General features: G+C 34.2%; 8 protein-coding genes across 8 annotated transcripts; 3 read left to right on the top strand and 5 right to left on the bottom strand.

The window, feature by feature from the left end:
- Positions 1-3,680: 3,680 nt before the first annotated feature.
- Positions 3,681-3,974, bottom strand: PHYBLDRAFT_18419 (hypothetical protein; the record flags this gene model as incomplete). The annotated part of the gene is made up of 1 exon (XM_018438900.1): positions 3,681-3,974. The coding sequence occupies one exon, from the start codon at positions 3,972-3,974 to the stop codon at positions 3,681-3,683; it is 294 nt and encodes a 97-aa protein (XP_018297096.1).
- Positions 3,975-5,410: 1,436 nt separating this feature from the next.
- On the bottom strand, positions 5,411-5,786 carry PHYBLDRAFT_62179 (hypothetical protein; the record flags this gene model as incomplete). The annotated part of the gene is made up of 2 exons (XM_018440919.1): positions 5,411-5,667; positions 5,702-5,786. 2 exons carry the CDS (start codon positions 5,784-5,786, stop codon positions 5,411-5,413), a joined length of 342 nt encoding a protein of 113 aa, XP_018297097.1.
- A 1,217-nt stretch (positions 5,787-7,003) lies between these two features.
- On the top strand, positions 7,004-8,051 carry PHYBLDRAFT_141113 (hypothetical protein; the record flags this gene model as incomplete). Its single annotated transcript, XM_018430529.1, has 4 exons — positions 7,004-7,108; positions 7,287-7,460; positions 7,552-7,785; positions 7,911-8,051. The coding sequence occupies 4 exons, from the start codon at positions 7,004-7,006 to the stop codon at positions 8,049-8,051; spliced, it is 654 nt and encodes a 217-aa protein (XP_018297098.1).
- A 437-nt stretch (positions 8,052-8,488) lies between these two features.
- On the bottom strand, positions 8,489-9,223 carry PHYBLDRAFT_164141 (hypothetical protein; the record flags this gene model as incomplete). The annotated part of the gene is made up of 4 exons (XM_018434950.1): positions 8,489-8,515; positions 8,626-8,700; positions 8,734-8,889; positions 8,975-9,223. 4 exons carry the CDS (start codon positions 9,221-9,223, stop codon positions 8,489-8,491), a joined length of 507 nt encoding a protein of 168 aa, XP_018297099.1.
- Positions 9,224-10,150: 927 nt separating this feature from the next.
- Positions 10,151-10,955, top strand: PHYBLDRAFT_164142 (hypothetical protein; the record flags this gene model as incomplete). Its single annotated transcript, XM_018434951.1, has 2 exons — positions 10,151-10,255; positions 10,731-10,955. 2 exons carry the CDS (start codon positions 10,151-10,153, stop codon positions 10,953-10,955), a joined length of 330 nt encoding a protein of 109 aa, XP_018297100.1.
- A 76-nt stretch (positions 10,956-11,031) lies between these two features.
- Positions 11,032-12,489, bottom strand: PHYBLDRAFT_141115 (hypothetical protein; the record flags this gene model as incomplete). Its single annotated transcript, XM_018430530.1, has 6 exons — positions 11,032-11,193; positions 11,293-11,464; positions 11,558-11,658; positions 12,037-12,119; positions 12,199-12,247; positions 12,475-12,489. The coding sequence occupies 6 exons, from the start codon at positions 12,487-12,489 to the stop codon at positions 11,032-11,034; spliced, it is 582 nt and encodes a 193-aa protein (XP_018297101.1).
- Positions 12,490-16,711: 4,222 nt separating this feature from the next.
- PHYBLDRAFT_62173 (hypothetical protein) lies at positions 16,712-18,679 on the bottom strand (the record flags this gene model as incomplete). Its single annotated transcript, XM_018440918.1, has 5 exons — positions 16,712-17,157; positions 17,277-17,417; positions 17,464-18,108; positions 18,226-18,477; positions 18,562-18,679. The coding sequence occupies 5 exons, from the start codon at positions 18,677-18,679 to the stop codon at positions 16,712-16,714; spliced, it is 1,602 nt and encodes a 533-aa protein (XP_018297102.1).
- Positions 18,680-20,713: 2,034 nt separating this feature from the next.
- On the top strand, positions 20,714-21,649 carry PHYBLDRAFT_164145 (hypothetical protein; the record flags this gene model as incomplete). The annotated part of the gene is made up of 4 exons (XM_018434952.1): positions 20,714-20,885; positions 21,117-21,127; positions 21,338-21,507; positions 21,532-21,649. 4 exons carry the CDS (start codon positions 20,714-20,716, stop codon positions 21,647-21,649), a joined length of 471 nt encoding a protein of 156 aa, XP_018297103.1.
- Positions 21,650-22,126: the final 477 nt, after the last annotated feature.

Raw genomic sequence — 22,126 nt, forward strand, 5'->3', positions numbered from 1 at the left:
CATTAATAAAAGCTCTTGATATTCAGTATTATTTAACCACTTTGGAATATTGATTTTTTCAAGGTAGGTTAATCGATTGTTCTGTGTTGCTCTATTTGGATTTAATTCGATTGTTAAATCTGTTGTTCTGTGATACTCTCCTTCTTCATTGTCATCAATATCTAGCGTGTAACGTCTGAAATCGTTTTCAGCAATAGGTGGGGCCAGGGTATCTGTGTTTCCAATGGGTTCATCTTCTCTTTCTGTATCCATGTTACTACGTTCAAGTGAAGCCATTTCAAAATAACCTTCTAATACATCATCATCAACCTGACAAAATTCTTTTTTTTGCTAGCAGAATAGTCTCAGAATTCTCTAGAAAAACTTCCTCGCAGTTGATACTTAAAAGGTCTTCTTCTTCATTTCTCTAACTTTTGAAAAGCATCAATAAGCAACAAAAGTACTTGTCAGCATCTTGATTAATATTAAACTTGTAGTAACGTAGGACACATGGCTTAGTTCTTTTTCTAATGTAGCCTTGGTTTTCCAAAAGACAATAAACTTGGTCTGGCTCTCCATAAAGCATATTTTTGTTATTATTCTGTTGAATATGGTCTTCTTAGTATTCTATGGACTCATAATAAGTATCATCATTTATGTCATTGTGATCGATATAATTTAGTTGCAATATTTCTTTATGGTTGCTTTTTTAAAAACTCAAAATAAGCAGCAAACTGTGCCAAGGTCAAATTTTCCAAATCTTTGGGCCTACAAATGTAATGCTTAATTAATCCTGGTTCAAAGCAGCTGGTAGAATTGGAATTCATTGCTACAAGTTTGGATTGCTTCTTTAATATGTGAAGTTGGTTTTCTGGTCTGCTTGTTGGTATAAATACTGTAGCTCTGCTCGCTTCTGACATTCGAATTCGTAGTAAGTTGTATGCTGTTCTTGAGCAGATATCTCACTAGCATTGTAATAGGTCACAGCAAGTGACCTCATCATATTAAAAGGTGTTGAGCTACTGTCATCTTTGTGCTTATTGTAAATTTCTTCAAGCATCTTACTTAAGCCTCTATCAGCCTTGTTTATATAGTCAACTACATATGCGCAGCAAGCATATGGATCGAGAATGAATTGAATATCCATATTTGATCTGAACATACTGAAAAATTTTTTGTTATAATTATTTATCATGACTTCGTTCGGTTGTCATTTTATCATGATTTTGTTTATTTTAAGAGTATTGCAAATAGACAGTATGTATTCATCAATAGATGTAATATCAACAGCTATTAAGAAATCATCAAAACTCATGGCTGACGTTTGAAGAGCTTCATAATGTTCTTGGAGATATTCTTTGATGCGAGTCATATTTTGCTTTAATTTGGTAATTGTAGTTTCTGATAGATCTTCGTTTTCAGTTATTGGGCATAATATCCAAGTTCTGTCCATAGGATAAAATGGAATATTAAATCTGCAAATTGTAATATTGTTTCTTTTTCTTTGGCAAGTAGATGTGTGCATATTATATTGCCTTTTCAACAATTCTTTCCAGGTGTCCTCGTTACAGCAATATTCCTGTTGATGATGCGATATTTCACCCTATTATCTCTTACAAGTAATCATACTATCCACAAATTCACAGATTTTTCTTTTCATATTCTCATGAACATATTCCTCTGTTCGTTGGTCAGGTTCGTACTTGGGAGCACCCTTAAGCCATACAAGCATATGAACATGAGGCGAGCCTCTATGCTGGAATTCTATTCGGAGGTAATATTCATTAATGGAATGATTTCCAAAAGGCCTATATGGTGCTTTCCATGTTTTCTTCAGCTTTCTAAATCAATAGTCAAAGTATTGTGCACATGTTATTGGGTCTTGCTGAATCAGTTTGGCTTTTTCATCATATGTCATTTGCTCTGCCTGTTCTTCTGTAATAGTAACTCCATCAGTTACAAGTTTTAAAATGCATAATAGCCCAGGCCAACTTGCATCTGCTGCAGATAGAGTTACAAAAATGGTTGGGATACCAAATTGTCTAATCATTGCCAAAAGATTTTTCTTCTCATTTTTCCAATATTCTGCAGTAGAACGGATACCACTAAATGTCTTATAAGCCTGGACTTTACTGAGTAATCCACCAATACTGTCATTATTTAAGAAGTAGGATGCAACATATGGTACATTGTTGAAGAGTTTTGTTTTCTTCCGGAGAACTGTATTTAGGTTATTGTACATTCTGATTATTTGATTTTTTCTGTCCATATACAGTATATACTCTACTCTTTGTGCTGCTCTACAATCGAATCTCCTTGCAATAGACTTTGTCAGGAAAGAGTAAGTCAGAGTATCAGTAGATAATTGCTGGCCACAGAAGATTTGAGGAAAAGCCAAAAAGTTGGTGTTTTTATCAGTCAAAATAGACAAAGCGATTCCTCCATCTCCAGGCAAAAGTCTGAGAGCTTCGTGATCTGAAACTATAGCTGTTTCCTGCTCACTAGAGTTTATTGATTCGTGTTTGGTACTACTTTTTCATTTCCTTCAAAGTCTTCAACACTATCAACCTCTTCTACGTTTTCAGTACCATTATTGACAGCCTCTTGTACCCAATTATCACTCAAGAAGATATTATACTATTGATAGAGTGTTGTTGACTGTAGAAATAGTGCTGCTCTCCAAGCTTTAGCAGGACTTGTATTGCCTCTGATATAGTTTTTGATATAACACATCCTACGAGCTAAACTCAAGTAAATTGTATTTGAGTCGTCAAGATTACGAGGAAGTAATGAAACCGTTGTATGAACATTAACAGGTACGTTGATAATACCGCCTTTACTTCTATACTGCTCAGTTAGTCCTTTGTGTGTCCATATAGACTGGAAAACGTGTCGAGATGCGACAAGTCTTTCTTCTAATCTTGTCAGGTCGTCTAGACAAACGACATGATCAGGAAATTGGAGACCATTAGAGAGAGCAAGAGTTGGAAGTTTTTTTTTTAGTTATGTTTTACAGGTAGGACATAGTGGAATATTGTCTATAATATCTTCACCAACGAAAGTGCTTGGTATCTTATGATTGTCAATTGCCCAAAAGCTTTTCTCAACAATATCTTCTGAACAACCCCAATTGCCTGTAAGAGTGGTTCTTTTTTACTTAAGATATATCTTTTTGAAAGAAAAGGCCTCCACAACATCCGCATACACATGTAGGACCCTCTCTGATTGTTGATTCATACTTTCTTTGTATACTACTCCAATTATTTGTGCCAACGTCATTCAGTCTACGCCTTACTACTCGTTTATTCTCTTCAACAGCTCTACTTTGTCTACTATGCCTATACTCGTGCATATATTCTGCTTGAGAATTATAGTTCTCCTCTTCTGTCTCTGCCACTTCTGTCTTCACTACTTCTGTTCCCACTACTTCTGCTTGAATTACTTGTGCTCTCACTACTTCTGCCTGAACTGCTTCTATTTCAGCTGTAAGTCTGTGTCTGCATCGATACTCCCGCATATACTTGCACATACACCTGGCTTAGGGTGAAATTGACTTACTTCCAACTCCGCTAAAATCAAAGAAGTACACCTCTGTTTTTCAAGGTTAAATAAGTTCTCAAAGACATGATCCTTAAAGACAAAAAATGAATGGAAGATTTTGTAATATGTGTTGCTTATTTATATTAAAAATTGATGGAGGTTTAATAGTTAATAGCTCCTCCATGCTTCTTCCTAACTAATATCATACGATCTTTAATGCTCAGGCAAAACTTCACACAAGTACTTGCTGTGATTTCTGCCCACTCCTCCAACAAAGCAACGTCCAGTTCTTTTAGCGTGGTAGGCTGGGGTCTTCTATCTCTAACCTTGTTATCAAGGTAGCTCCACATATTCTCAATTGGATTGAGATCTGGACTTTTTGCAGGCCATAATAAGATAGCCACATCATTTTTTTTTCCACTGTTCCGCCAACTTGCTCTTATGTGGCTTGGCATTGTCTTCTTGGAAAAGGTAGGTGGTGGTGTCCTTGTCAGGAAGGGCAGCAAGAAATGGGAGATAGTTGTCCCTCAGTGTCTGGACATACATTTCTTTTGTCATGTAGTCATCTAATATAACTAGTGGGCCAACACCTCCTGCCCAAATACATCCCCAAACTAATACTGAACCACCCAACCCTTGCACTGCTGGTACCAGACAGTCATCGTCATACTTCTCATGCAGTTGGCGCCAAACATATTGCTGTCCACCTTTCTGAAAAAGGGTGAATCTGGACTCATCACTCCAGATTACTGATGTCCATTCATCATTCCAATTTTTTTGCTCTCTAACCCACTGCAAGCGTGCCTTCTTATGTGCTTCATCTAGGTAAGGCTTGGCTACAGCAAAACAAGAGCGAAGGTCCATATCGTGCAGATATTTGCGTACTGTTGCTTGACTGATTGAGATGTCATGCATCTCTTTAACACTGCGCGTGATGGTAGCTAATGTGTCGCATCTATTTTTTTTTGTGATAAACTTCAAATAACAAATTGTTCATGATGATAGCTTCTTAGAGGCCCCAGGATGCTCCTTCTCAGCGCATGTCTTCTTTGTCTCATATTTTTTAATTATATAATAAACAGTTGATTGAGGTATGTCTTCTGCATCTAAAATCTCATAGGAGCTACGTCCTTCTTTATATCTTCCAATAATCATTCCTTTTTCGAAATCTGTTGTCTTATAATATGAGCTGATAGTTTTAGCTTTATTGTTCTTTGGCATTGTGATTTGTTTTATTAGAGAGATTACAGAATTAAAATAAAAAGAAAATAGAGGATGGTCTTCTTGCATAGAAAGAAGTCATGGCGGAGTTGGAAGTAAGTGTTGTGGTGGTTGAAGTTGAAGAAGTTTTTAAGAGGAAGAATTGAAGATTTGAGATTAGGAACGAAGATTCGTGAGAACTTGTGTAGGCTTTGTTTATTGAGAAAGATTTGGTATCAAAGTTTGGTCAGGTTCCTACACTGAACTACTACTGCTATTTATATTGTTTTGGATTGGGAAAATTATATGACTGGGGTCAGGTAATCGATCCTATCTGAGCCTTAATCAGAGCAACGTGATCTTGGGATAATTAATGTATAATTAATTATATAAATGTGTGTAGTCCCAATGAAGTATTAACATCGAAAGTAAATGTATTTATGAGTTATAATTATGCTTATAATAATCTACTGATGTATCCCATATTATGGTAATATTATCATATGAAATATAATCACTATCATGCATGCTAAACCTGTGTGTTAAATAATAAAGTAATCGGTAGACACCTTTGACTGAAATAGCTGAGGCCTTATATTATTTCTTTCAGACTTATTCTCAATTACAGCAGTAGTCAATACTCATTTATAACAGTAAGTCAATTTCAACCTAAGCCGGGTGTATATTCTGCTCAAGAATTATGGTTCTCCTCTTCTGTCTCTGCTGCTTCTGTCTCCACTACTTCTGTTTCCACTACTTCTGCTTGAATTACTTGTGCTCTCACTACTTCTGCCTGAACTACTTCTATTTCAGCTGTAAGTTGGCATCTGTGTCGATACTCCTGCATATACTCTGCATGAGAATTACTAATATTCTCTGCTTCTACTGGCTCAACTACTTCTATTTCAGTTATTTGTTGGCGCCTGCGTTGATATTCTTGCATATATTCTGCACAAGAAGTATTAATATTCTCTGCTTCTACTGTTGCTATCACTTCCATTTCTGCAGTTTGCAGGCGATTCCGCTAATACTCTCGTATATACTCTGCTTGAGACATTGAATCCCATTGTTGTGTTTCTGTTTCTGATGTTTCCACTTGCAATAATTGCTGACGATTACACTAGTATTCTCTCATGCATCTTTGTCTTCTTTCAGCCCTTTCTTCAGGGGTAACAGTGTGTCTAGACATTTTGTACTTTATAATAATATAATATAAGAGTAAAAGTAAGAGTAAGAAGAAAGTATAATATGCTTAGTAAGCTATAAAGAAGAATCAAAAGCGTCACGTGGTTAAATTGTTTACATTTTTACTAGTAAAATTCTTACAAACTTTCATTGCTTAAAATTGTAACAAACTCCGCATACAAAATTGTTACAAAATCATTGTTTACATTGTTACGGATTTCCCTCTTTTTCTTAGGCTTTCTAACTCCATAAACTTCATATAGAATGCCAAAAAGAAGAAAGTAAACTAAAAGAAAATAATGGGTGCAGTTATTCCATTAAATATAAATTTTAAAAAAAATTAATTTTTTTATATGTATATATTTACTAAAATAGAGTAAAAATAAGCTTTGGCTTTTATAGTAACAAATAACAGCTTATTGTGTTCAATCTATTTAACAAAGATTAGCATTGTTATATATGAGGTAAAAATAAGATATAAAATAAAACAAGTGCAGACGAGATTATGGTAAGACTTTGTTTTATTAGAAGAAGTGAAAGGATCAGAAAGAAGATGCTGTTCTATTGCTATTAGTATTGTGCGTTTATATAGATATTATATTTAGCTCGGTGATGATATGATGATATCATGTAATGTCTGTTTCTCTACCATTATCTTCTATGATTTAGTTGTTATGTTTTTAGTGTTATCAACTAAAGTCTTAGTATTTGTCTTAGTATGGTCTTTACAGAATTTCCTTGTATAAGGGAAGGTATATCTTTTAGTATTGTTACTAGTTGTTGGTAACTCAATGCACGTATATATTGAGTATCTGTACTTTTAATTTAAATCTACAATTATGCGGGATACAACAAGCATATTAAAAGTATCAGTAGTATTAGCAGACATATAAGAATATTAAAATCAATAACTACTCTATATCAAAGCATAAATATATTACTATTATGATATAAAACATATTTATTTTTATTCAGTTAAATAAAAACATAAAGCTCTTCTTGTGTTCTCCAAAAAAAGAAAAGTCAAACATCAAACTCAAATCAAACTTGGTATAAATAAAAAATATGGTTTAAAAGCTACTACACTTTATTGTTTATCATGCCAAAAAAATCCATTTCTAAAAAATCTAACAAGGCTGCCAGAGCTACCACAACTACAATCACTACTACTGATAATGATAATGGCAGCAACATTGATTCTGCTGTGAAAATATAATAATATGATGTTTCTTTTTCTACAATAACATATTTTTTTTATCATAACCATTATGATCACTCATCAAGAAATGATGGCAAGATCTTTGCTTTGATATGAAAAAGATACCAGAGGATTGATAATTCTGATGCAGATTGATCGTCAAAAAGATGTTGCTTGAACACAGTTCAGGCTTCATTGGGTGATGGCTATACAATTGATGAGGTTTACAAAAAAAATCTCAGAAGTCAATACATTTTTGCATCGTAGCAAAAAAACTATTACTTCTGAAGATATAGAAGCAGAAGCAAGCAAGGCTGTTGAACAAGCTCTCTCACCTCAACGCTATCCAGTCTTAGATGTAAGTAGTCAAGTTAGTCTTATAGTCAAATAAATTACTCATTATTAAATTCTTTTAGCAAATATTGTAATTGAACATACGAAAAGAACAGTTGTATGAGAAATATGATAAAATGCAAAGTGCATATTTTGAGACAAACAGGCGTATTATCAAGTCTGTTGTAGATTACCTTTGTAATCAGGCTGAGAGCAAACTCATTACGCCAGGCAATATCAGAAGAAAGGTTTTGCATTATATTTCAAGCCAAAAGTTGAAAGGAAAGAAGACTGAAGATCAAACTGCAGAAGCAAACCAAGTTGAGTGTTTTTCCCAAAGTTGTGTTCAGGTAATAAGTGCATATTCCTTATCACATAGCTAATAATAATAAAAGATAAAACTATACAGACACGAAGCAAAAGAGCTTTAGCCTTAGAAACAAATTGGGAATACTTTGTCAAAATATATGGGGAGGGTCTTGCTGACTTTCTTCATGCTGACTACATGTCTGACCTGGAGACTGATTGCGAAGTTGCAGACAACTCATCTTCTACTAATCGAGTCTTTGGGCAATTTTGTTCAAGTTGGAGAAGTGAAATGATACAATTTTTTTAGTTATAATACATGTTACTTATGTGAATACATAGGGTGACAATTTCATAGAAGAATTTGATACTAATTATTAGAATATTCCAAAAGGTAGCCATACACGCTCTTTTGACAGAAAGATCTTAAGAAAAAGGGAAAATAAGCTTACCAATGCAAAGATAAAAAAATTGTCTTCTTGGGCAAAGAATTAAGACTAATAAAAAAGCCCTTTTGCAATAAAAAAATTCTTTGAAAAAATAAAGTACAGAATTTAAAGTAATCTTTATTTTTATATGTTAATATTTATTTTTTTAGGTAGAGATATTACTAGTCATTTTAAATCACTTGTTATTGTAGACCTATATTTTGCTACAGCAACTGGTGAGTACAATTGATGAACAAAAATGATGTTCTCATAAGTTAGCAAACCAGAAGGTTCTTGTCACAATTTAATTTTTCATTTTTCAGTGATTGAATGTTTTCTGATAAGTCTAATATAATTCAACATAGACAAAACTACAAATAACATTATTGTTACCAATGTTTAATCTATATTGAAAGAGATATAAAATATGGCCAAAAAATGTAGAAATGTCTTTACTTTTCTTTTCATCAAAAAGGACTTGAAAGTGAGAACCAGAAAAATACTGTTGATTAACAAGGGATATCTGCTTGACTTTTATAATATAATTATAAACAAAAATCTGACCAGCACAGCAATCTGTGTAATGACAAAAAATATTGTGACTGTTGTACATGTCCTTACAATATTGATATAAACACTTGTAATGCTATTTGCAGATGACAATTTGCAGCTTAACCTTGAATGACAGCATATCTGATGGCAAAGGTTTACATCCCATAACTGATTTTTAAGAATTCATAGAGTATTTGATAAATGTGAACAATATAAACGAACTGCTCATTGAAGAAGGTTGCTCTAAAATAACTTGACTGCGAGTGATACTATATAGAAAATTAACTGTGCTTGCAGAAAATTTCTCTTCAAAAGATTGAATGTAGTTGCCAGCGTATATCTTTTTCAAGAATCGTTTCATCATAGTTATTTCGAATCCACGCTTTTGATTTATGTCAAGATTCTTAAACAATGTATTATATATTTCAAAGCTGAACAACCCAAAAGCATAAATTGGGCCGAAATTGTTAATACACTCACCCAGATAAAGATGTAAATGCATGTTTGGAGTGATAGAGAATTATTTATACAGCTTTTCAAACCCTTTACAGAACGATTAAAGATGGGCGTGGGCACTATATATGCCATCAGCAGTAACAGATGGTTTTGTGAGGAAATTGCAAGCATTCACAAAAAACATTCAGTCAAAAAGATGCTTCACTGGAAGGATGCGCTTCAGGACAAAAGAAGAGTAAATAAAACATCACGATTTCAACCTGTCAGCCCTCTAGAAAAAAAAAGCCTTTGACTATCTTTTTGTTGATATGCACATACAGTGAGGGGGGGAAAGTATTGCAACGCTTTTTAAAACCTGATTACATTCTTTGAGTAACAGGTTCTTTCTTTCACTTTTACATTACAATTCTAAATAAAAATGCAACAACTTAAATGCGTAGAAAAGTCCAAAAAACTTTGAACTAAAGGACACAAACAAACCGATGATACAACTCGTGCAATAATTGTGTATGAGAGCATTAAGAATGGCACTAGTCAAGCTAACATTGCCAGAAAAGTTAGTGTAAGCAAATACGAAGTTCATTGCGTTCTCAAAGCCTACAAAGAAAGCAACTCGTACAAAGCTGGTGTATGATCTGGTAGACTAAAAAAGCTGAATGAGAGAGACAAGAGAGAGATCCTCCATGAGATTAATCATGACGTAACAACTCCAATGACCACCATTTGCAAAAGATTAAGTACACCTGGGTCAGTAAAAACTCTGCGCATCTTTTTGCATGGTGTTGGAATACACTCTTGTAAAATGATCTCAAAGTCAAAGATTTCTGAAATCAATCAGAAAAAGCGATTGCAATGGGCAAAAGAACATTTGCATTGGAAATTGACAGATTGGAATGTTATTATCTGGTCTGATGAGTTGAAATTCCGACTCCATAGTAGTGATAAACGCCGGAGAGTTCTCAGGCATAACAAGATGGGTCTGCAGCCTGACTTTGTCTCACCAACAGTGAAGTTTGAAGGTGGCTTCATTATGGTCTGGGGGTGCTTCTTTTGCAAGAGCGTCGGAGATTTAAATGTTGTAAAGGGGAATATTGATTCCAAGAAGTATATTAATATCTTGGAAAAGTCATATCTTCCTTCTTTGAAGACTTTTAAAGAAAAAAACATCTGGAGGAGATTTAAACTACAAGAGGACAATGCCAGCTGCCATACAAGTGCAATGAGCAAGGCTTGGAAAAAGAAGAATCGTCTTCACCTTTTGGGTAGCTGGCCACCACAAAGTCCAGACCTCAACCCTATTAAGCATATCTGGGCTTATCTGAAGTATAGAATTAGAACGAACAGATATAAACTATATAATGTTCATTATTTGCGTCATGATGTAGAAAGAGAATGGCGCACAATCCCAAAAAAATATTTACAGCAATTAGTTTCCAGCATGCCCACAAGATGCCAGGCTGTGATCAATGCCAAGAGCCACTGCACAAAATACTAAAAATATTTTTTTTTCATATGTTATAAAACAAATGACTTTTATCTTTATGGTTTAGTAGTTTAAAAATGTTAAAGGGCGTTTTAAATGCATTTTTTTGCATATGAAAAGTATATATATTTCTGTAGAGATGCGGAAATTGAAAAACATTGAAACACTTTTTTCCTTTCACTGTAGTCAGGTAGAACAACAACACCATTTACCAGATCTTGTATGGCCAACAGAGACTGGTTGTCAAAGTACTCTAGCTCTTTTTAAATCTGCACCATGCGCTTGGTCATTCTAAGAAAGATATTGTGCATATGGTCAATGATTATACACCATATAGAATAAAAGTACGTGAGCAAATGAAGTTGAGACAATCAAGTGCCATTGCTTCTTTCAAGTCGGGTACGCTCAGCTGCATTTTTGGCTTCCTTCCACTTATTGGCATAATCCAGATTTCCGGCCTTTGTACGTTTGGTCCGTGTGGAATATTCAAATCCAGAGAAGTCTACCTGGGTGGTCTTGGGTATCATAGTAATCTAACAGTGGCACTTGTGGCATGCACATATGCTTGCATGTTCAGTAAATCCATATGTCTTTCTTGCAGCAGAAATATCATATGCAACACACATTAATACAGCACAGATAGTTATATTTTCATTGCTATTATCAGACAATTTCACACCATTGTATAGTTTGAGCAATTCATCAAGAAGTAGCTTCAAGTAATTATTCATACTGTTAGTGCTTGCTTCTTTTGGTCTTGGCATTGTATCAACAAGAATAGTGTTTTCTAACTTTAGACGTTCACTTCAAAAGAGGTTGTTAATTAATGGATAAATGACACCAGTGGAATGAGTTCGTCCATTAAAAGATTGGAACGAATTGATGTTTAGAGTTAACATTAGAGATTGAGTGTCATCAACAAATCGTTTGCTATTATTGTCTTTGATGTCGTCCCACATTGCGCTGACATATATGTCTATTTTTGTTTCTGCAAGTGCCTGACGATTTCTCCAAAGATTGATTTGGTATTTAAAATTTGATGTTAGAAAATTTTATTGTAAAGCGTGTTTGAGAGAACTGTACAGATACACTATCACTGGAGAAGAACGATTGCTACTTATAGATTTAAAGAGGGCGATGTTGCAGACATTTGAATAAGTGAATAATTTAAATGTGCAATTTTTTGTGCTTGTGTTTGGAGAATAAATTGTATGACATTTTGAGCATGTAATATACACCGTAATTCAGTCTGTTGCTGTGTTGAAACCTGTGATGTGTTTCAAGCTGTCAATTGTCAAGGGAAGAACAGCAGTAAGATCAAAAAGAAAGAGAAGAATATTGCAAAATTTTATGAGGATCGATCTGCTATTATTCACCAGAAACACCAAATAAAAGATAACAATGAAGATAGCCATATAATGGATAAAGACAGGCATATTGTTCAAAGGATTCAGATAAACTACAAATACAAACATTTTGGTTAGATATAAAATCAAGTGTTATAATGCAAGAGTTTTAAGGTTTATAAAAATTCATACCTTGCATTCTCACCATGCTCAATGCAGGATCCTCAAAGGTCTCGTCTTTCTAAAAACCAAAGCTTGTTCTACCCTCCTCAATATAATTGCTATCAATAACAAATGATTACGGGCCTGCATCTTCTGAAAAAAATCGCATCCTCTTAGAGTAAAGGTATGTGAATTGACTGAGTATATTCATAATCAATTAATGGATTGAGGGTAATAGCATAATCTATAATAATAGAAAACTATTAGACATCAACTTTTTTTCTGCTTTGTTTTTTTTTCTCTTACCTTCTTTATGGACATTGAAATCAACATCAACATCATAATTATAGTCTACTTCCATACGATCAACATTTTCATTTCACATATCTATTTAATTGAATAATTTATATTAAATTTACAAAGATAACATTTTTTCATTATATTATTTACTCATTGCACTGGCTGCCAAAACTGGTGCACTATATTGTTTGTAATTTCATTTTGCATTTTGCTTTCTTTGATGCTTTACAGATGGATTAGACACTGTGCACCAAGTGCACGTGCAGATAATATAATTGTTTCTTGTTTTATTATTAGACATGGTGATGGTATAAATTAATAAAAAGATATGTTTTTAAGACTCTTTAATCATAGTCTTTATATAGTGAAAAATAAATTATAAATAGATAGAGTACTGCTCCATGTCATGCTTCTACTTTGCCAAGTTTTTCTTCAAGACATATACTGCGCATTTTATCATAATATTATTTATATATTGCTTAGTCAATTTCTAAGATTTATGCTGCGTACATTATTAAAATATCATCTTTTCTTTTCATAGTATTTTTTATATAAACTCTATATTTGGATTTATGACAACTTGTATATTACAACCAAAATTCTGTGAAAGGAATTCTCACCTCTCACAGCATGTAATTTTTTTTAAATAAAATAGCCGTTTATATGAAAGGAAGAAATTATACAAAAATATTGCTGCAATAAAAATGAAATAACAACCTATGCTTTTTCCTCTTGAAATATTTTTGCTTTGAATACATCAAGTGAATAATTGCTTTTCCATTTATATTTACATCATATAAAAAATACTGTTAATATGTAAATTATTTATTTTAAAGAGAGACAAACTTTAAAAATATCTATATCTTATTCAATATTATATTAATTTTCATATTAATATTTTTTAGTGCAACTTACATTTATATTAAAGAAGTGTAAAACATAAAGAAAATAAAAGCAATTTTATAATTTCATAGCAAGAGAAAGGGATGGTAGTGTAATTTTACAGCCAAAAAAGAACAGTATGAAATTACAACACACAAAAAATATTAAAAATAAAAATTAAAAAAAAATGAATATTTTGGTAGAACACTGGAAGGGATTTTAGAAACTAATATCTGCGGACTTTTGGAGTGTTAATTTTGTAATTTTTTAAAGATATATTCGGGGGGGCCCCATGGACTCCCCTCTCTGACAGGGAGGGGGGGGGGGGGGGAGGGGGGGGGGGGCAGAGCCTACCGGAAGTTAATATAAAACCCTTCCCTATTGGAAGTCTAAGTACCGTGTAGCACAATTAATAGGAACATTTTATTTGAGTGAATTATATGAAAAGAAAGGATATCTATAAATGTTTTATTATTCAAAAAAAATTGGTTAGATAAGTTTATAGTGTATATTATATATAATTTTTTACTAAATGTCAAAGACTTCCTTAAATACAACATTATCTGTAAATACAGTATTTGCCGTTTCGTTGGAATTTGCTGGTGTATCAAGCATTATTTTGATTGTAGAAGGTTTTCTGACCTGGGATAGAGCAATATACAGCTGGCCATGGGAGAATACTGGGGCAGGGAGATATAATCCAACGCTCTCAAGAGTTTGACCTTGTGACTTGTTTATTGTCATTGTAAATGCAAGACGAACTGGATATTAGAACTGCTGGAATTCAATTTCACCATTTGATCCAGATGGATTAAGCTTTATTCTTGGAATAAGAGATACTTGCCCAGCATTGGATCCAGTCACAATTGTTGTTCTGATGACAGATGTTCCAAAAGAGTTGCAAATCAGGCGTGTACCATTACAGAGGCCGTTTTTTGGGTCAAGATTGTGAAGAAGCATGATAGGACATCCTTTTTTTAAGGACAGTGAGTGAGGTAGTAGGGATCCAGGATCAATGGTATTTCGTAGCTCAACTGAATATGTCAACTGACCATCTTCATCAATTCACTGGTTAACACTCTTAAACTCTTGTGCCTCTCCAGGAAACTGGCTCAGAAGAATATCATTGAGTTTATTGACATCTTTATTCTTAGGAGTAAGCAAAGCACGGCCCATGAGAAAATGAGGGTTGGCTGCATTAGAGGAGAGATCATGAAAAACTGCTTTGGCCAGATCAGCAGAATTACATCCAGAAAGTAACATATGGGGCGGAATTGGGATGGTGTCATCACCGCCTGTTGTGTGGGCAGAACCACTACCAACTTGCAAGAGAAATGCTTCAAATTCCCTAAGCTCTAATGTTTCTTGTTCATTATTTGCTTGGGCAATTCGCATGTTTGTTGTAAGCCGCAAGGTTTTTACATTTCTCCATGCAGATGCTTTCTTGATACATTGGCTTACAACCTGAGCTCTTGTTGCCTTGGGTATAATAGGAAGGACCTGCCGAAAATCGCCTCCAAAGACAAACAACTTCCCTCCAAATGAAATGTTTTCAAGCAATGGATCGACAGCCTTCATTATATCTTGCATGGATCTGCTTACAGTATTAAAAACATCTTTACTAATCATAGAAGCTTCGTCCCAGATAACCAATTCCGTTCTTCTAATAAGTTGTGCCGTTTGCGAGTTTGCGTTGATGGAGCATAAGGAGTTAAGATCAACTTGTACTGGAATCTTAAACCTGGAATGTGCTGTATGCCCACCGTCTAGCAGCAATGCAGCAATTCCACTTGTTGCTACTGCAAGAGCAATTTTTCCTTGTTGGCGAGTTATTTGAAGCAAGGCATTAAAGACAAATGTCTTTCCCGTCCCACCTGGACCATCGGCAAAGTACAATCTTGAGGCTCCCACGTTTTCTTCAATTGCACTTAATACTGTTGTATAGACACGTCTTTGTGAATTATTGAATGTCAGTGTATCTGGATCTGGCAAAAGCTGGGCTTGATTGCATAAATCTTCTTGTTCTTGTATGATGACTTGAACATCTTGCCCATTTGAGCTAAAGTGCTGGATGTCAGGCATTGGTAGAAGAACAAATCCAGTGAACAACATGAGAGACATAGAGTTGGCAGATAGATGACTTTCGATATCCCATAAACATCTGTCAAACATATCTTGTGTGGGGACTAACACAGGAATTCCACTACTTTCTCTTGCCAAATGCAGATAATCTTCAATCATAGAATCGCGATGAGCAAGCCACAAAGAGAAAGAATCTGATACTGCGCAGAAAATCAAAAGAATAGCAAATAGTCTTCGTAAAGAAAATAGGATCTGATGAGCTGCTGCCTCTTCCATACAGTTACTCCACTCATCATCATTCAAAAGTAATCTCAGAGCACAACATGAAGCTTGGTTTGTTTCATACACACATCCTTCTACTGTACGTATGTCTTCAAAGCTTTTGGCCCCTTTAACATTATGCAGCAGTAATCGTAACGAATATTTTTCAATATCTCTCGGAGACACTGTGTAAACTCTGCCAATCGTTCCTTTATCAAACCTCTTACGTGCTGTCCATTTTCGTTCTTTTGTATTCCATATATAAAGAGAAGGAAAGTCGACGTAAAGAACTTTTCAGATGATGGGTGTGTAGCATTATAGTCAAAATATCCCATTAAAGTAGTGTTTTTTCTGGAATTTGCAACATCCTCTGGGTTAGAAGATGGATTATAATATACAGGTTGGGCATTTTCCAGATGGATTGAAAGTCGTTGATGGCTGGGATACTCTTGATGAAGCTTAAAAGAAAATATTCTCCAGCATGCTTCAGAAGCGGAGATATACCGAGTATCAAGAAACTCATTAACTTTGTTTACATGCTCTTGTTGTTGTTGTGGAGCAGAATTGGTGAGTGTAGGCTGCACACGGGCCATTGCACGGTCATGTCCTTTATATACATATTTGTAGAGGTATTTTACGGCAGAAACAGAGGTGCTAATCTCAACATTTATATGAGCATTGTATATTGCACATATGTATCTATTGTGTGGAACAACCCATCCATTATCCATGATCTTTGGTCCTCTTCTAATAACTCTTCCATTTCGACTGCATTAATAAATAGGATATCCGTTCCCACCATTGCTAGTCTCATTGCAAAGCTTTTTAGGATAATTCTTTGAACAGATCCCATTCTTCATGCATAGTGCTTTTGGATATTTCTTTCCGCATGGGCTATGCATCATGCATTTTTTTACTGTTTCATATGCCAATGGCTCAGTTTCAGGATCTGGGATTTCAGCCAAAACTATTCTGTTAAAATCTTCTATTGTTTTTGGTTTATCTTGTGGTTGCAAAATCAAAAGAATGTGGGCATGAGGAAGTCCGCGCTTTTGGAATTCAATGACATATATAAAGACCAAAACTTTCCCCAGAATATTTTTTTTGTAAGATCAATCATGAGCTCTTTAAACTTCATATTGAAAACCCGAGAACAAAGATCCGGTCTGTCATTAGCTTTTTGCCCAGCCAATAGGAAATTTGTGATTTCTGGCCACTTTGAATTGCAAGTGAAAGTTATGAACAAATCAGGCTTGCCAAAACGACGCACAATACTCATTGAATCTTGATAAAGTTGAGCCATATACCAGGGGCTACCAATAAAGGAAGATAGAAGAATAGCTCTCTTTCCAAGATTTGCAAGATTACAATCGTTATAGATAATAGCATCCTGAATTCCACTATAAAGATCTACACGGAGACGATTTTGATTGCTGGTGATGAAGTGCAGCCGATTGTACTCAACTTGAGCATATATATCAGCAATATATTGTTGAAAGAGACAGCCAAAAAGATGGAGGAGGTGCTGTGTGTTGCGTCAATATATCAAACGGTTTGAGTACCATTGCATTACTGTGACATACTCTCCTGACAACGAGCTGGCATCAATGGTCCAACCATCTTCACCATATGGAAAGAGTAGCACATAGTATAAAGCATCATAAGATCAGTGGTACTCATTGATGTTCTGTTGGAAGTTGGCTCTGGTGTGCAGCACAATGTCTCTTGAAGTACCCTCTTCATTATTCATAATAAGAACTGCTATTTCACTTGCAGGTGGAGCATTGTACTGTCTTTGATCCCAAGGCCCCTCAGCTACTAAACGCAAAATGAGATCTATAGATTGTTTCTTTTCCCAAGAAATTTGATCCATTGTTCTGAAGAGATGTACGAATGGATTTGTTTCCATAAGAATGGACTGAATCTTCTCCAAAACACTTCTCTCCAATTGTGGGGAATGGTACTGTCTTTGATCTATCTGAGCAGCACTATCATAAATATAGATCTGAGCGAATTTTGGGTGAGCGATATCAGATTCTGTCACTGGCAAAATAGATCCAATTCTATGACAAATTGTTTTGTGAATCCGGAAGTTGTATGCCCCATTGATATTGTTGCCAACAGAGATATCAATTTTAGCTCCCAAAGAAGTAAAGCTCATTGTACTATTATAGCTTCGAATGTTTTCAAGAAACTTCTTTCCATTACGTGTTCTATAGTTCAAAAGCTCAGCAATTCCTGTAGGTGTTGGCTCAATTTGGGGGAGAACATGCTTTCCTTTGTTACAACACATAGAGAACGTGGGGCTTCTTAAAGAAGAACGACTGTTTTTTTCATGTGCCCACATCATTGCCCCACAAAATTGACACTCAATATCTATATCTCCCCTGTTATCAACTGCTGGTTCTGAAATAGCTGGAAGTCAGACAATATTATTCAAGCCTCTGCCTCGATTTCTAGATCCTCTTGCTCTGCTACTGTTATTGTTTGGACAAGATCTGCTTGTAATTTGGCAATGATCAGTTCTGTTACAGTGAGAACAATGAGGTAAAATTGATCCTCTATCCACAGTTGAAATCTCCTCGACTTCTTCTTCTCTTCCAGTCACTTCTTTATCGGATGAAGTCTCCTCAATCTCTTCTTCCATGACTGCTTCAAGAACTTCAGTAATAGTCTCATTTGCAAGTGAAAATTCAGTCAACTCAGAAACTGAAATAGAAGTCGATGTTTCTATGTCCAAATTTTGGTCTTGGACAGGCTCACATCTTATTCTCAAGGCAGCAGCTATTTTTTTATAAACACATTTATTATTAAAAAATATATATAATACTTGCAGTAATACGCATAAGTGTATAAATAAATAGTTACTTCGGCTACTTTCTGCAGGATATTCATCTACATTAGTTCTCTTTTGAGGAATGTGGAGAGAAATGTTCTTTGGGTTCATGAAACATTGCTTATGAGTACTTCTGCTATGTCCAAGCATATGGCAAGCAGCACAACAACGTTGAGTAGATGGCACTTTATTTTTTGGTTTTTTTTTCAAAGTTAGAGTTTGGTTTGATAGTTGTATAAGTTTTTTGGCAATAGTTTGTAAAATAAATTCAAAGCGTTAATATCTCGGTATATCATGTGACATAGTAATATCAGGAGCGGATTGGAATTGACACTCAGTTCCAATCCTACCCAATCAGGAACAACTACTCCAACTGCAGTAGTTGGGTGAGTAAGGCCAAGAAGAAGAAGTCAACCATTGCTCAGCAAGATACCGCAGCAAAAGGACTTAGCTAGAATCTAGGATACTGCGGCATCTTATAAATTAATATAAATATCACAAATATTATCACAAATAAACATTATCTTTATCTTCATATTTTATTCTATCTTATTATCTTATTGTGTGACTTCTTGCACATTACAGTAAAAGTGCTAGATTTTAGATGTGAATAGATGTTTTATAGGCAAATTTGTATATCACATGATGCTGCAAATTTTGATTGATTTTAGATATATAGATGTAAAGCTATTTATATCCAAGAACTATGGAAAGATAGATAGACAAATAGAAGAAGAAGAATGTTTTATGTAGTTGCATGTATCTGCTTGCAGTAGTCCTTTACTACTGCAGGCAGTACATCTGTGGGTTTCAATCACAACTATACTGTTTTCCTTTTTTTAAAGTATTCATGACAATATTCCAACTTCTCCAATACAGCTTGTGTTTCCAAGTTTAGGAGCTCGGCGAGATATAACAAGTTGTCCATGCGCCGATATGGCCAAATGTCCTGTGTATGCTATTTACAAAAACACACATTTGTGTGTGTGCGTCGACATGTATATTACAATTTAAATGTTTTGGTGTTGCATATTTTATAAAACGTTTCAGACTTGCTAAACTACCTGTTTTTTTTCAGATTTTGTATACCCATGTAGTAATCTTCTTCAATGAAGAGATTTTATTCCAGGATTAAATTTTTTTTTTGATAACCAATTAAAGAAAGATATGGAGTGGTTTATAGAAATAAAAGTATTGCTCAGAAAATACATGCCTTTCAAAAACGATTAACTTTTATTTTATAAAGTTTTAAGTATGTAATGAATTTTTAAATAAATATTGTGGTGATCCAGACACTCGGATGTTGGATTTATCACATATAAGAACATATTCATATTAGGATAGCATAGTAGCTATCATCTTGTGAGTATAAAATATATATAAACGATTAAGTAATCAGCCCAATAATTATTACAGTTAGTACTGTAGATAATATCTTAAAGATTGTTAAGATAATTATATCATACTGCCGGGTAAACTGTGTCAGATCAATATGGAGCTAATTTAGTAGGAAGTCCTAAAGCTCTAGTATAAAAGAGAAAAGAATAGCTAAGAGCTAAAGAAGTGCAATTTATGACTTGATGTCATAATTGTAACACCAACACTAGTTAAGCAGTAAATACACTCTAATAACCAAATATAATAAAGGAAGAAAGCCTTAAGAAACTAAGACGTAATGATAAGAGCAGATTGTGTTTTCTTATCAAAAGGGACACTTTTTATTTATAAATAAAGGACAACTTATATACAGTCTCAAAGTATTTCTATATGTCTCTATTATCAAATATTTTATTTTTCTATTGTTTTGTACCTGAAATACCACAAATATAAACAAACTTCTAAAGTTTATATTAAAGTATCTGCAGTGGTTACTTTAAAATTTATTTTTAGGCCTGTTTTATAGCAAATTAAAATATAGGTATGAACAAGTATGCCAGTATTTTGTCTTCTATAGTGCACTCAAATTCCAGTAGCACCAACAACAAATGGAATATAATTTATTAAAATATAAATAATATATATTATGCTGTCCACAATAGTTAAATAAAAGTTTAGGAGGTAAAGGCAGATATGTACTTCATAGAGACAAAAACAAAGTTCAATTTTTGTCACTGCTTCAGAATCTTGGCTAGACATCCAAAATGAAAACCAAGTGTCCCAGCCAAAAAGAAGGAAAGAAATTCTATGGAAGTGGCCTCTGCTCCTAGCTCAATTAGTAAGAATATAGACGAAAAAGAGTTTTCAGCTCACCAAATTGAAAAAATGTTTGCTAAAGAGCAAGAGATAATGAAAAGAAAGCAGGAGAAAAACATTGAGAGGCTGATTGCATTGCATTCAGAGAGTATTGCAAAGGGTAGTAAGCACAAGAAACTTCTAAAAAAGATCATGTAGTCTAACGTCATGGTAGCAATGGCCATAAGAGAGAAAAATATCACCCTTTAAAGGACTCAGAACATAAAGATTTTGTTGATTGATACTTCTTTGATTGCAGATCCTGTCACTATCAGATGATATTGGACTTACAGAAGGAGGTTCTGGAAATAGGTATAGAGAATACATTTATCAGCAATAATAACAATTTGAACAGCAATTTCTTTGGTATTAGCAGCAAAAAAAAAGATTGTGATGGCAATTAGTTTGTAAAAAGCAAAAGCAAAAATAATAAATGTATATGTAATTTTAATTTTTCTTTATTTGATTAATAAATCTCTTTTTTTTGCCACAGGCTTTCTATAACATCTTATCTCAACTGAAAGTGCTGCTCATAGTTTCAAATTACTATATATTTTTGAATGACAACTTGCAAAGCTTCCATCTGAGAGCACTATCTCTGAACTGGGTATCAAGGATGTCATTCCAATTAATAAAGTATCTATCTCAGATCTTTCTCCTACAAATTCTCCTTCTACTCCACTATCTTCACCAACATTTTCTTTCTCTCCTCTGCTATTCTCTGCAATCATATTGTGCAAGATTATGTAAGTATTTACAATGTCATGCAGAGTTTCCTGGTTCCACATTTTTGCTGGCCTAGCAACTATTGCAAAATATGCATGCAATATACTGAATGCTCACTCTACATTCTTTCTGACTGCGACTTGTGTCTTTGCAAAGTTCTAAAAGAAGATAAGTGCTTAGTAAGTATAATAAATAATAATACAATATATATACATGTACTCTGTGCTTTGCAGATTGAGAGTCATTAAAGCTTTTAACAAAAGTCAAGTAAATTGAGTATACACTATCCGTTAAGTAATATTCTTAGCTATATATATTGTCAATGACAATGAAGTTAACTTCAGGATCTTTTCTATTAGTTATACTTTCAAAAAGATGAGATTGATCAAAGATATTAATATCATTCAGAGATCCAGATAAGCCAAAGAAGGCATGTCAGATCTAAAGGTTGTATGAAGCAACAGCTTCCAAAACAGTAGAAGTCTTCTTCTTTCTAACATATTTCCCATGTCAAGCAGTGAGACAGTTCTTCAACTCCTAGTATATGCAATTGAGAGAATCTAGCATTCTAGGATACTCTCTTGATTCGCCTTCATGAAGTTGTTTTACATTCTTTTTTTTTCGCACTCTTAAGTACTT

Source organism: Phycomyces blakesleeanus (assembly GCF_001638985.1).
Source record: "Phycomyces blakesleeanus NRRL 1555(-) unplaced genomic scaffold PHYBLscaffold_3, whole genome shotgun sequence".
NCBI classification, from domain to species: Eukaryota; Fungi; Mucoromycota; class Mucoromycetes; order Mucorales; family Phycomycetaceae; genus Phycomyces; species Phycomyces blakesleeanus.